The sequence below is a fragment of the Octopus bimaculoides genome, chromosome 9 (assembly GCF_046866305.1).
Source record: "Octopus bimaculoides isolate indiv1 chromosome 9, ASM4686630v1, whole genome shotgun sequence".
In the NCBI taxonomy this organism is placed as follows: Eukaryota; Metazoa; Mollusca; class Cephalopoda; order Octopoda; family Octopodidae; genus Octopus; species Octopus bimaculoides.
This window is the reverse complement of record NC_142936.1, coordinates 60,409,204-60,424,074: the sequence shown is the minus strand read 5'-3', so window position 1 is coordinate 60,424,074 and position 14,871 is coordinate 60,409,204. Positions and strand designations below refer to the sequence as shown.

At 34.0% G+C, this 14,871-nt stretch overlaps 1 protein-coding gene across 2 annotated transcripts in view; it reads left to right on the top strand.

Annotated features, from left to right (window-relative positions):
• The window catches only part of LOC106871029 (polypeptide N-acetylgalactosaminyltransferase 13), a 35,335-nt gene extending 24,194 nt beyond the window's left edge, over positions 1–11,141 (top strand). For both annotated transcript variants that reach the window (XM_014917287.3, XM_089357586.1), the window contains exons 8-12: positions 77–262; positions 772–900; positions 5,205–5,294; positions 7,219–7,341; positions 10,200–11,141. In XM_014917287.3, coding sequence (XP_014772773.1) covers positions 77–262; positions 772–900; positions 5,205–5,294; positions 7,219–7,341; positions 10,200–10,337 — 666 coding nt within the window. In that variant the 3' untranslated portion in view covers positions 10,338–11,141. The remainder of the gene's footprint in view (positions 1–76; positions 263–771; positions 901–5,204; positions 5,295–7,218; positions 7,342–10,199) is intronic.
• The last annotated feature ends 3,730 nt before the right edge of the window (positions 11,142–14,871 follow it).

Here is a 14,871-nt window from a genome sequence, read left to right as displayed (position 1 = left end):
AGAACTACGGTGGACCTTATTTACACCATTTGGTTACAACATTCATCCGTTCTTATATGGGTGTTATTTTTTGCAGACATGGATGTGTGGAGGTCGTATGGATATTATGCCGTGCTCTCATGTTGGGCATATATTTCGGGCATCTTCCCCTTATAAGTGGCCAAAGGGTGTTGCTGTAGTAAAGAAAAACGCTATAAGATTAGCGGAAGTCTGGATGGACAATTACAAAAATATATATTACAATCGAATTAACTGGAATTTGGTGAGTAAAACTGATTTCTAAAAGATAACCTGAATCTAATTTCTTTGATTTTTATACTTGTAGCAAGAGCCAAAGAATACCATGAAGCTAATTAATCATGGAATTTGGTTACGATTGTTGCTTGAAAATAGTTCTTCTTTCTATTATCAGAGCCGTCGTTAAAGACGTGACAATTGAAGCGATCTCATTTCTGTCTATACATCCGAGGCCACCAGTCTAATCAAAAAATAATCACTATGATTAACATTTTATTAAAAAGTACTCAACGTTGTTCCTCGTGTATCTGGTTCAATCATCACCGAACATATTCAGATATACTGTTATTTGTTGTAATATTTTTAAAAGATTTCTTAAAATATAATGTTTAATCGTTTTTTTTTTTTAAGTTTGAAATGGTAAATAATTTTATAATGTATTTAAAAGCAATCTATTTACGAAGTCGATATGTTTTTTAAATCTCCAGGAAAATGGTATATTGTACTAGAAATTATTGATTTGATCTTTTCTAGGTAAATTATGGTGATGTTAGTCAGAGAAAAACACTCCGTGAAAACTTAAAATGTAAAACTTTTAAATGGTATTTGAAAAATATAGTACCTGAAATGTTATGGATTAAAGAAGTCATTAATGACGGATTGGTAAGGTCTCAATTAATTCCTCTCATAAGTGGACATAATAACTATCTATATAATTTGTTCCACATTTCAACAGATTTTTTCCTCTAAAAATTCTATAGTTTGACTTATGCGTTTCTGTGCTAAATTCACACAAGAGTTAATTCTATTCTTTTGTTTTTGTTTATATTTTGAGTCAAATAACGGGACCTTAGATCACCAATATTAATCTTTTCTACTCTAGGCACAAGGACCTAAATTATGAGGGAGAGGACCAGTTGATTAGATCGACCACAGTACAAAACTGGTACTTAATTTATCGACCCCCGAAAGGATGAAAGGCAAAGTTGACCTCGGCAGAATTTGAACTCAGAGCGTAAAGACAGACAAAAAAAGCAAATAGACAAATCCTTTCTATTATAGGCACACGACCTGAAATTTGGGGGAGGGGATAGTCGATTACATCGACCCCAATGTTTCACTGGTACTTAATTTATCGATCCCGAAAGGATGAAATGTAAAGTCGATCTCGGCGGAATCTGAACTCAACGTAGCGACGGGCAAAATACCGCGAAGCATTTCGTCCAGCGTGCTAACGATTCAGCCAGCTCGCCTCCTTGATCACCAATATTTATACAAATTTCATTTTATTAGGAAAGACAACAATATTTGAAAAGATATAATGAGCTGAATCTATTTTAATTTTTTTTTTATTAATATCTATTTTATTGAAGCTGAAAAGATCTAAACACAAGCGGAGAATTGAACGCGAAAATTAAAAGAAAGAAAATTCATACTTTTAGATAAGGTTTCTCTTTTCGTTGGCATCTAAGTAGGAACAGCTAGAGGTGAATGTCATACTTGGCTCTTCTTATATAATACTGTTATTTATTTGATTAGTCGGGATATGAAATTCGGGAAAATATAAAATTTGAAACTCAGTGAGTTATGTTAGATAAAATAACTAGGAAGGTTCGTCATTGTTAACAGTGACCCACAATAAACGCCTGTAAATTGTTTGCGGGAACTGTAACTTAGTAAACATATTGTATTTCATTATAAGCATCATAATAGCCATCTATTATCAAAAATGTTGTTGGGTGTTAATATTGTTGTTCAAGTGTACCAATTGCATGCATTTAATATACAAATAAAGAGTAACATTCAGAGAATGGCAAACACATCAAAAATTGTCAGCTGACTGAAAGTGTCTATAAAATGAGTTACTCAATACAATTTGCATAACTAAGTAAAATGAGGGAAATAACCGAGATAAACTTGATGGCATGAATTTTAAAAAATGAAGTTAAAACGTGACGTGTTTAGTTTGTTGTTGGCACTCCGTCGCTTACTACGTCGAGGGTTCCAGTTGATCCGACCAACGGAACAACCTGCTCGTGAAATTAATGTGCAAGTGGCTGAGCACTCCACGTAGTTCTCGGGGATATTCAGCGTGGCACAGTGTGACAAGGCTGACTCTTTGAATTACAAGCACAACAGAAACAGGAAGTAAAAGTTGTGGTGAAAGAGTACAGCAGGGTTCACACCATTCCCTGTCAGTGCCTCGCGGAGCTTTAAGTGTTTTCGCTCAATAAACACTCACAACGCCCGGTCTGGGAATCGAAACTGCGATCCTATGACCGCGAGTCCGCTGCCCTAACCACTGGGCCATTGTGCCTCCACGACGTGTTTACTAATGTAATTCTAATTAAACCGCGTCCCAATACTGGTGTAAATAACATCAACATTCCTAATAGTTCATACGAGCATATGCTTAGTAGATACTCACATGAATTGTTCTCAGTAGTATGCAGCACAAACTGCGCATAAAATATTAAGATAGATGGGGGAAAATTATATTGAAAAATATAACGTATTACAACACGGCTTTATTTTCCTCTGAGTGTTGCACGACAATATTAGTAAATATGAGGTAAATAAAGGTAATATGCTGAGACCCCCTTCGGTCATGACTGACCATGGGATTGCACCTAGAAAGTTACCCTCCCAAGCACAAGTCAGGGAAAGGTTGTTTTATGGGAGACCAGCAGTCGTTCATGCATACCGGTCTCCCCTCTCCACGCCGCCAAGGGAAAGGCAAAGGCTGATACATCTTAACACCAGTGATGTCGCAACTCATTTCTACAGCTGAGTGAACTGAAGCAACGTGAAATAAAATGTCTTGTTCAAGAACACAACACGCAGTCCGGTTCGGGATTCGAACTCACAACCTCACGATTGTAAGCTCGATGCTTTAACCACTGAGCCATGCGCCTTCACAAATGTAATCTAATATATAAATAATGAAAATAATGTGATTATATAAATGTGGTGGTCTCTAGATTTAGATAATTCGTTTACTGCTTTATTAAGGAATTAATAAAATATTGTACTTGCGGGACCCGTGAATGTTTCACGGAGTTAATGGTAAACCTATTGGGATATTTCTGAAAACCTTATCTAAAAAACCTGAAAGCGTAGCCTGTGTTGTGTCTGTATGGAAAGATAGCCGCTCATCTGCTACTCGTTGAAAAGTGAAACAAATTGGGATACGATGATTACTTAATACACTTTATATATATATATATATATATATATATATATATATATATATATATATACTTTATATACTCTATGCACAATTTTATGGACTTAACACACAGCACTCATAAAATAGATCTTCATTCTAATTTTTCCATTTTCCCCCATAAGTAAAAAAAAAAAATCTCGTACATATGATACAACCTTTTGTTAAATTGCATATATCTTCCACGTAAATAAGCGTGAATATTTCACGGAATTGCACTTATGCGCATGCGTTAAGTGATAGGTGCTATACAAAATACACTTTTCACTATCCACTCATCACCGCCACCTCCACCACCATCACCACCATTATCATCTCTCTCTCCCCTCTCCCCCTCTCTCTTCTCTTTCTCCCCTCTCCTTCTCTCTCTTCTCTTTCTCCCCGCGCTCTCTCTCTCTCTCGCTCCTCTCACTCCCTTCCCACTCTCTCTGCCTCTCTCTCTACCTTTCTTTAATCGCCCCATCAGAATATCATCCCGCTGCGAGGATTATATCTCTAACTCTCTATATATCACTATCTTCAACTAACTTTCAAAGCACGTAATAAATATTACGTTCTCTCTGCCTCACGTCAGACGCTTTTCTCTCTTTCTTTTTCTTCCACCCTCTTTCTGTCTCACTCTTCGCCTTATCCTCTTTTTCTTTCTCCTTTTTCTTTCTCCTGTCTTCTCTTTCAACTAATCACGTGAAAGCGTTTCAGTTACATTCCCTCTATCTCACGTCATGGACACTTCTCTGTCTCTCCTTTTCTCTCTTTCCCTCTTTTTCTCTCTCCCTCTTTTCTTTCTCCCTCTTTTTCTCTAATCACGTGAAAGCGTTACTGACAGGCTAAGTAACGAAATGACAAGCAACATTATTATAAGACTAGCTGGCCCCGTGCCGTCAAAAATTACGGCTAAGGGTAGTATTTTATATATAAATACGGATAGTAAATCCAATTAATACACTTTTCCATGTCACATACATTCACATACTACCCTTGTACACGCATACACATACGCACATATACTCACACAGAGTTGAAATGCTGTTTGAATTTTCTTTTCAGCGTTGAATGGTCACCGTCAGTTTGCTCTCATCCCTTCCTTTCTCATTCATATGTTGTGACGGAGAAAAACACAAGAGTATTATTATAGTAGATTAATTCTCTCTTCGCGTTGTAACGGGCTCTCCGCATTATTTCTCTATGTAAATATGTTTCAAATATAATGAAATCTTAATTACAGTGATAGATAATTTTCTACCCAACTAATTCATGTCCAGGACATGGTATATGGCCATACCACCTACCAATGTTTGCCATCAAAGCAATAACGCCATCCATGATTCCAGGTAATCATTGGAACAAAATTAGCTATACTAAAATTAATTATAATTGCAAAATCATGTTTTATATTTATCATTAATTATTCACAGTAGAATTTGATAAACTTTAAGCTAATTAAAAATAAAAAAGGAAATCTTTGAGTTTCTAGAATCTTAGAACCAATTCCAGAAAAGGTTCAAGGAATATTTGAGTAAAACTAGAATATCATACATTGAATTATTTAATTGTAAACTAACTAACAATACGCTGTGATGCTCCAGTCTCCATTGTCTCTTTAAATTTCTACATTTTCTCATTGAAAATCACGGGTCTTCGTTGCTTTTCAAAGGCAAATTGGGCCCATTGAAAAATAAACACATTTTCTCGATGAATTGTAAAACAAAATCTAATAACATTTTCGGTTTTTATTGTTAAGGTAATGAATTTGGATTCTAGAAACTGCCTAGTAGCGGCTAATGGAATGCGTGTAGAGGTTACCAAATGTGATAAAGCGAGTGCAATTCAGGTAGAATCAAATTCATATACTATGATCTTGTTTAAACATAACTGTGAATGTTTCCTCCGAACCTCCCATTTGTAGTGCAATATCCATATATAATCTTTTGACAAGACGCAAGTAAACGTGTCTATTTAAGAAAGTCTATTCAAGTATATTATCGTTATTTCATTGACGACCTGTGAGGTATGCAAAACCAGCATCAGCGAAATTTTAACTCCAGACACTGAAGAGCGACAGTAGAAGATCGATAAAATTATACTTTTCAAATTTTACATTTAATATTAATCGCGTCTCAAGTCATTTATATTGTTTTTGTTGTTGAAATATATCTAACAGAGACAGTTCTATCATTGTATTACTTCTCTGCTCTGTCAATTCAGTCTCTATTGTCTTCGTTTATATATCTGCTTCGGTTAGAAAAGCAGAAATCAGAGATGAATTTCACACCAACTCACAACCAATGATCTTAGTTTTCCAACTTATTAAAAAAATATATTGTGCTTGATTGGTGAGCTCATACTTATATCAATGAAATAGTTAATGTAATAAAACTGTATAAACCACATGTTACATGTCAAGGTTCAAGTTACATACAAAATTAAGAAGTGATTATGCATGTAATCATTTGACGCACTGTATCTACTACATATTTAATTACTGCATTTATAGTCACTCAGTTTAACGTTATGAAGTAATAATTAAGGGATTATTCTATTTCAGCAGTTATCTGCGTTTGTTGGCGAACACCAGAAGGCCAAAACAAAAGATATCAATAAAATAGAGTAAAGATCATTCTTTTCAAAACAGATTAAGTTGATAGATCCAAACTCATTTTTCTTAGACTCGAACACATTAAGAGTAACATGCTGGGTGAGGCCGCCCAACCTGGAACCAAAAAGGGGCGTCCAAATTTTATCCCACTTGTTCTGTAGACTTCCTCGCTGAGATTGGGTCGTGTTATTCCTGAATAAAACGCAGACGTAGAATTAGAAATCGCAAATAGCCCCTGGGTTTTTGAAGGTGAGTGTCAGACATCTCCAACCAACGTCCAGACTAGAAACTTCAAGCAACACAAATGCTGTCTTAGTAGTACTTATCCCATCCCAATTGTGCTTTTTACATAAAATAAAATATAAATGATACAAGAAATATAAACTGGAAGAAATGCTGCTGGCATTGATTTATTTGCTTTGGATCTCACTTTATAGGGAATGACACACTATGGTTTCAGGGCCATGCTGTGTGACACATTCCGAATGAGGAATGTGGTACTAGGTGATGAAATTACAAAATATCTACTCACTCATTTGTAGTCTCACGTGGTGTCTTCTTAAGCAGTTCGTCTGGTCTGGTATGCCCACCTCTTCCAGTTCAGATGTTATTGAAATCAATCATTAGTCATGTCTACAACCACTTTTCTGTCGTTGTAGTCTTGAAGAGTTTTGGTCGTGTTCAGTCTGGAGTTTATTCTCTGACTTTAATTCATGGTCCTAACAGGAGTACTAAATTCCAGATAGCATTGATACCAGTGATACTATTAATGATGGGAAAGTCTCCTATTGTATATAACGTTATGGTTTATACAAGAATGTGCAAATACTGAAATATTTCAGAGATGTTGCATGACGTAAAGTAGAATTTATTAATTTTTTCCTACTAGACACAAGGTCCACAGGCAAGGTGTAAATTAATAGGTTAAGTATTTTATGAGTCTGAAATAAATTATGATAAAATCAAGGTAGTCTTAACTTAACCAAGTCTATTTAACATCCAGGTTTTTTGCTTTCTCCGTAAAACCTAAAACTTTAGTTGAGTTAGTTGAAAAAAAAACTAATATATTATTTTATATTTGCTGTAAATATTCACAATTGTATTGCTATATTAAGGTATTTAAATTAATAAAGATTTATTCCTTATATTCTATTCTCAGCATATTTATTATACCACAAAAAACGAACTAAGAATAAATGACAACTGTTTAGACTTTAAGAAGGATTTAAGAGCAATATCATGCCATGATATGAAAGGTAACCAGGTTTGGACTTTACTTTCGGTGAGTAAAAACATGCTACAAACCTTTTCACAAAAACGTGTATTGATATATCGTAAATAAGGTATATGAAATCACTTAGCAAAATTCATAAACGTATTTTGCAATGATAAACTCAAGAATTAAGCTACCAAACAGCTTTTGCATTCTGAAAATCAAAAGCTGTTTTTTCTTTTAATTCAAATTAGTAATTGTTGATATTTATATGTTGAAATTAATATAGTAAATTATGTGAACATGGATCTATCAATCTCTTCTTTGGAACGTGGAACGACAGGACACTTCTTGATCGTTATAACATTAGAAGTCAAAAACAACATACGGTACTTGTCTCGAGAGAATTGTCGATGCTCTATGCAAAACTCAACACGTAAGAGAAGGAAAACCTGAACAGATAAGTTCTGACTATATATTCTTTTAGAAAGGGAAGGCTGTAGTTGAGGAACGAATTCAAAGAATTGGTATTGCTTGTTAAAATCTTGATTTTTCGAGGCCAACTGATTCCAGCTGTCATCAACGAATCATATATAACACTTTGGGTGTTATTACCCCCAACATAACTTAATTTCTCATAGGCGCAGGAGTGACTGTGTGGTAAGAAGCTTGCTTCTCAACCACATGGTTCAGTCCTAATGCGTGGCACCTTGGGAAAATGTCTTTTATTATAGCCTGAGGCGGACCAAAGCCTTGTGAACGGATTTGGTTGACGGAAACTGAAAGAAGCTCGTCGTGTATGTATATATATATATATATATATATATATATATATATATATATATATATATATATATATATATCTGTATGGCTTTGTGTCTGTGTTCATCCTTCCATCATCGCTTGACAACCGGTGTTGGTGTGTTTACGTCCTCGTAAGTAGCGGTCCGGCTAAAAGAGACCGATAAAGTAAGTACCAGGCTGAAAAAATAAGTACTGGGGTCGAGTCATTCGATTAAAATTTCAAGGCGGTTCCCCAGCATGGCCGCAATCTAATGATTGAAACAGGTAAAAGATAAAAAGATAAAGATCTCAGTTTATGCTCCGACTCTTGATGCCAGTGAAGATATGAAAAGTCAATTTTACCAACAATTGAGTAACATTATTTTGAAAGTACCAACAAGAGACAGGTGTTTACTTATAGGTGATTTCAACGAAAAATTAAGAAGAGATCGTCAGCAATGAGAAGATGTTAGTGATTAAGGAAGAAGATGTGAGAAACTGTAATCCCAACCAATTTTCCAATCCTGTTTTTCTGTTCGAAATTCCCTCTTCATCACTAACGTTCAGTTCCGACTCCGCAACCGATTTAAGACGACATGCATGTATTCACAATCCAGATACTGACAGATTCTGGACTATATCATCGTCAGACGTCAATACAAGAATGTTGTCCTTGTTACTAGAAAAGCTCATAGTGTTGATATCTGTTGAACATTGCACTTGTCATCCGTCCCATTCATGGAAATCATCATTTGTGACAAACTATGAAATCAATGGTATTTCAAAGTTAGAAAAAAATCTGTCACCAGACATAAATATCAATCATCTAAGTCTCAATTCTAAACATCCCATCTATCGTTCTTTCATTGAAGAATGCTTATCAGTTCGGAATATTAGCATTGAAACAACGAAGTAACATTGGTTTCAGCAAAAACGAAAATCCAGTATTAGTTTGAAAATAACAACGGTGAAATCAGTCAGCTTGCCGTGGAAAAGAGGAAGACTCACTCATCACATAGGTAAAACACAAGGTCAGCTCATAGACTATCACGATATCTAAAATTTAAGCACTAATATCAAACCAAACCCGAAGAAATACAGAGTATTTGGTGCCAATAAAGCCTCAAAACTATAGAGATGATGGTATCTAAGAAAATTATTAGTGGAACGAAGTAAACGGTTAGCTCAGTATAGATATCTACGGGCAACTTTTCAGCAGCAGACAACACTCGCGCCCTGACGCGATTCGTAAGATATTCTCGAACACTAAAGAGAACATCTTTTCTCACTGCTGAATCGAGAATGAACAACAGCAGATTTCTGGAAACATGTTCCATATCATTTTGAAAAACTATGATTGAATGTAGATACATCATTTAAAAAGTTTCAAAATACTCCAAACAATACAAAACCAGAAAAATCCTCAGTTCCATAAAACATTCTTCTTGAAGTAATGAAATATGATAGGTTGTAGATCCAAGACGAGCCTAAATTGCGGTAAGGAACTCAAATGAAGGCAGCAATATCAAAGCCTCTCCTTCATCAAAAGCCAACCACATAGAAATGGCCATTGAAAAGGTAATGATACTGGCGTACTCAGGTATGGCCACAGCCTTTAGGTAGAAATACGTTAAAGAGTAAGAAGTTAAAATTAAACCTTCTTATTTAAGTACCGTAGGTAATATTTTGTATAAGACTAGGAGAATGTCCAGTTGCATCTGTTCTCTGTAGGTGATACTTCAATTAATATTCTAATATCAGATTAGGCACTGTCCTTAATTTAGTACATGACAGTTGCTCTGTATAGGTAATAAAACTGTAAATGTGTATATGATATAATTTTCCATATAACAGGTCAACCGTCTGCAAGGAAGAAGTTTTGTTTTCATTTTACTTTTCGAGGAAATACCAGTAGAGCTTACCATTCATTGATACCCACCTCCGGTCATGATTAGTCAAGTAATTGACTATTTATCAGTACAGCTTCATAACAAAATATAAATATAAGTATATATTAATATTTAGCCATTTGTTTTTGCTAGTTGATAGCATATTGCTTTATATAATTATTTCTACCTACCTTATGAATGTTGTAGTAATTTGAAATGCAGTGTAACAAATTTATTTGTGTTTTTCTTTTTCAGAATAGAATGATCTACCATAATGTAAGTAACCTGTGCTTAGAAAACGTTGAAAGTGATGTAACGTTAATGCCATGTTCTTATAAACCTCAACAAATGTGGAGTGTTTTGGAAAATAGACATGCTGAAAATGAAGACTAAATGAGCTACTTCTGAATATAAATGTCAGTCCCTTCATGTTATTCTTCTCAAGAATCCTATATCTACCTGAATAATGCAAAAGAATTCATTCCAAGGAAGCTAGTCAAGTGAAAAAGCTGCGGAAAGCTTGAATATTCACTTCAATTTCTGGTATAACTTTTATAGTATGTTGGGAAGCCGTAGAAGAAATAATTGATACGGCTTACTTCCTTTAAAACAATTGATTGCTATTTGGATGAGAAAATACACAATTCAGGAAGAACAAAGCATGTCTTAAATATCAAATACTTGGAAATAGTGATCAACTTGTTTTATTGCTGTGTAACTAAATTGTATAAAAGAATTTTTATACTGAGATAAAAGATGATCAAATGATGTGCATTCATTTGTACTAAGGACTAATACAATATTTAAAACAGAAAATGTGCCTAGAGACCTCTAGTGTTTTGTAGAAACTGATTTGGCGAAATAATTCCATTCCAACACTTATTGATTAAATTTTCTTAAAGAATCGTCCGACAAACATTTGTTCTCTCATATATGATTGGGATATATATTTATTTAATCTGTAAACTTGGTGTTAACTCAATCATATCTTACCCCCAGAGTCATATCTAATGTCAGACATACCAGTGTGTTTCGCTATACATGTATATTGCTACAGTGTAATACACCAAATAGTCCTATATTTCGTTTTCATTGCAACATTTCTCACTTTCACTATTAAAGTCACAGATTGCATCTTGTATGACAATGCATATGTTTTGATATGTTGGTGTAATTCAATAAACATTTTTATGGTTAGTTTTGCTGTTGATTTAACTCTGAAAACTTATAATCTAAAGATTAAAATGTATTTGCATATAGGAAATTTAAGGAATTTAAGGTTTCTTCCCTGAGCTCAAACTTATCTTGAAATAGAAATTGTTTCACTGAATCTAGCCTTGTTTATATAACTACTATATAGGATACCTATATTATAACATACATTGATACTGTGTAGACTCAGATCCCCATTGATATACCCCAGATATTAAAATAGTATTAACTCTTATGGTACGCAAATTAGTAGCTCCAGTTTTCTGTAACTATTGGATTTGTTGAGTATCATTCAGCTACGGTAGTGGTTGAATATATTCTTAAGTTCACCATTTCGTCAATTGCAGCAGCTTCCGAGCTTCACCACTAATTCAGTTCTCAACTAAATTGGAAACTGTTAACATTTTTAAAGAGGACATCTCCTCAGCTACACTTTGGCATAAATAGTTTGAGATTTGGTTCAGTAGAAAAAAAGTTACATCAAAATATCTGCGACATCAAGGGGTGGGGGGACAGTAAGTCACCTATTCACATTCAATTAACAGAAACTTTTTAATTTTAAAATAAAAGTATACTTTTTTTAGGCTTAAATGATAGAAAAATGTATGAGGAATTCAGAGTCATTAGTCGCATTGAACAAAAATTAGTAGAATAAAAGTTATGGGGTGAAATGCAACGAAATTTCGTGTCAGCAAGAGAGTAAGGAAGTAACACTTGGTAATAAGAATAAAGAATATATCACTAAAATTGAATGGTTGCGTTTTAAGTTGGTGCCCTGTCAGAAACGTTAGCGCGCAAGGTGAAATGTTTATCGATTTTTCGCCTTGTTTACATTTTGAGTTCAATTTCCGCCTAGGTCGACTTTGCTCTTTATCCATTTCGGATCTATTCAATTTAACGTACAGATTATTTAATTATTTTTTTTTAACTAAACACTTTGAAACTTCCGATACTGGTACAATGTGTCACATACTACAGGGTTTACTCTTAACGTTCTTGACAAAATTTTATATTTTTGAAGTTATTTTGTTACAAATTACAGAGTAACAATGGACAAATTCGTGTTTGAAAAGTGCCAATACACGAAACTCTCAGCTTTTGACTTACTCTCTAACTTCTGTCGATGATATATATGCATATTATACATATATGTGTAAACAAATCTCAGCACGCAATCAAACCAATGAAAGAGCCTCTACCTGGTCGCCCGACACGTTAAAAATAGCAGCCAATGTATCCCCCTACCCAGTATTTTATAAGGTAAAATCCTAAATTATTAATTGACACATTATTAATTATCTTATAACAGCAATGCCTAGAAAAATCATGGATTACATGGAAAAATGCGAGCATAAAAAGTAATATTCTTAAGATTATAAATTTGGAAAAGTACAGGACAAGTTATTAAACATGTAAATGTATAGGACAAATTATTACTGCAAGTAAAGTAAAGAATAAGAAACTTTTTATTTAAAATATCGCAGCTAAAGTTAAAATTTGAATATTAAAAATATTTTATTATAGTTTACAAATAACACTATACTTATTTAAGTAGAATCTGACTAATTTACTATCTTAAATACAGAGAAAAGTGACTAACTAGACAAACTTACAAATTAGCTGAACAGTTTTGTACAATAAATTTAAAAGATGAGAACTGTAAAGAGTGATAAATTAGAAGAACTGGCATTCTTTGCTGCAATATTTTAAAGAGTTTCTTATTCTTTACTTTACTTGAAGTAATAGTTTGTCCTATACGTTTACAGGTGTAATAACTTGTCCTGTACTTTTCCAGGTTTATAATCTTAAGAATATTACTTTTCATGCTCACATTTTTCCATGTTATATAAATAGATTAGCTGTTTGTCTTTTATCCCGTTCATGCCATCGACTTTGCCTTTCATCCCTTTCGGGGTCGGTAAAATAAGTACCAGTTGAACAGTGGAGTCAATGTAATCGACTTAACCCTTGCCCCGGACTTGCTGGGCTTGAGCCAAAATTTGAAATCAATAATGACACATACATATATATGTGTGTGCGTGTGTATGTGTGCATGTGTGTGTGTGGTGGAGAGAGAGAGAGAGAGAGAGAGAGAGAGAGAGAAAGAAGTAGTGATACCAGTATGCCGTCTCTTAATAATCTTTTTAGGGGATTGGGAGCAAGTCGATTACTTCGACCTCGCTGCTCAAGTGGTATTTATTTCATCAATCCCGAAAGGATGAAAGGCAAAGTCGACTTCGGTGGTATTATATGTATATATATATATATATATATATATATATATATATATATATATATATATATATATGTGTGTCTGTGTGTAGACACACACACACAAACACATATATATACTTCGTTTTTGTATTTGGCTTGCAAGATTCTTGATGTGAGTTTGTGCGTTGAAGCATATTTTGTTGTATCTGGGGAGAGTCATTCTCTTTTCATGTCTTATTATTCAACACACTCACTGGTAAAGTTTCTACTCTTCTACTAGTCGTTGACTATTGAAAAGTCGTTGACTATTGAATAGTTGTTGACTATTGAAAAGCTTGCAAGAGGCAACGAAATTTTCAGGAAAAATAAATAGGTAAATGAGTGGAAACTTTACCGGTTAGTGTGTTAAATAATAAGGCACTAACAGAGAATGACTCTCCCCAGACACAACGATGCGCGGTGAATTTGAAAAATTATAGTGTATAACGATGAGACACGTGTTATTCGTCTCTTAATTATATGTTAGTGCTATGGCGCGGTCACTGATGAGAAATTCCGCCTAGCAAATTATTTTATTTGCTAAGAAAACTTTGAAACCTAGGTCTGACCGGAATAAAATAAAAAGGTTTTTATTTTTCATTCCTTTTGAAGATTGCTCTTAAATGTGGTTTTGACTTCTAGCGTATAAAAACTGCCTGTTAAAGGCAGTTTTCTCTTGTGTTTAAATGTACACTATTTTATATATATATATATATATATATATATATATATATATATATATATATATATATATATATATATATATATATATATATATATAAAGGGAAATTTGACATCAGCGGTATTTAAACTCAGAACCTAAACAAGAAATGTCGTTAAGTTAACGATTCTACCAGCTTGCCGTCTTTAATAATTTTTTTCTGACATAGGCACAAGAGCTGAAATTTTAGTGGTGGGGGCTAATAGATTACTTCGACCCCAATGCCCCGGAAGGATGAAAGGCAAAGTCGACTTCATTGGTATTTGAACTCGGAACGTAAAGCATTTTGTCCAGTATGCTAGTGATTCTGCCAGCTCGCTGCCTTAGCCATGTTAATAATAAAATCGGTTTGGTGATGAGTAGTAATGATTATCGGTGAAAATTAAATGGATAGTCTTAAACTGCACATGTAGAAACTTAGGATTACATAGCAAGTGTTTGATTATCATTTAAAAAAATCCTTTCTTTATGTAAAATACTAATGTAATGGCTGTTACACGTAACAATAAGGTGAGCGTATTCTACAGTACCTACGGGCGGCTTCTGTCAGAAGTGAAATGATTGTTTTTACGTTGTAATTTTTTTGTTCAGAATTTCTTTACAATTATATCAATAATGTTAATAGTTGTCTTATGAATGGAAACACATTTTAGAACACAATTCGGAACTGATATGACTTTTGAAAACGGAGCACTGGAAACATTATCTAAGTACTGTTCTCATTAGGATTAAAACTGTATT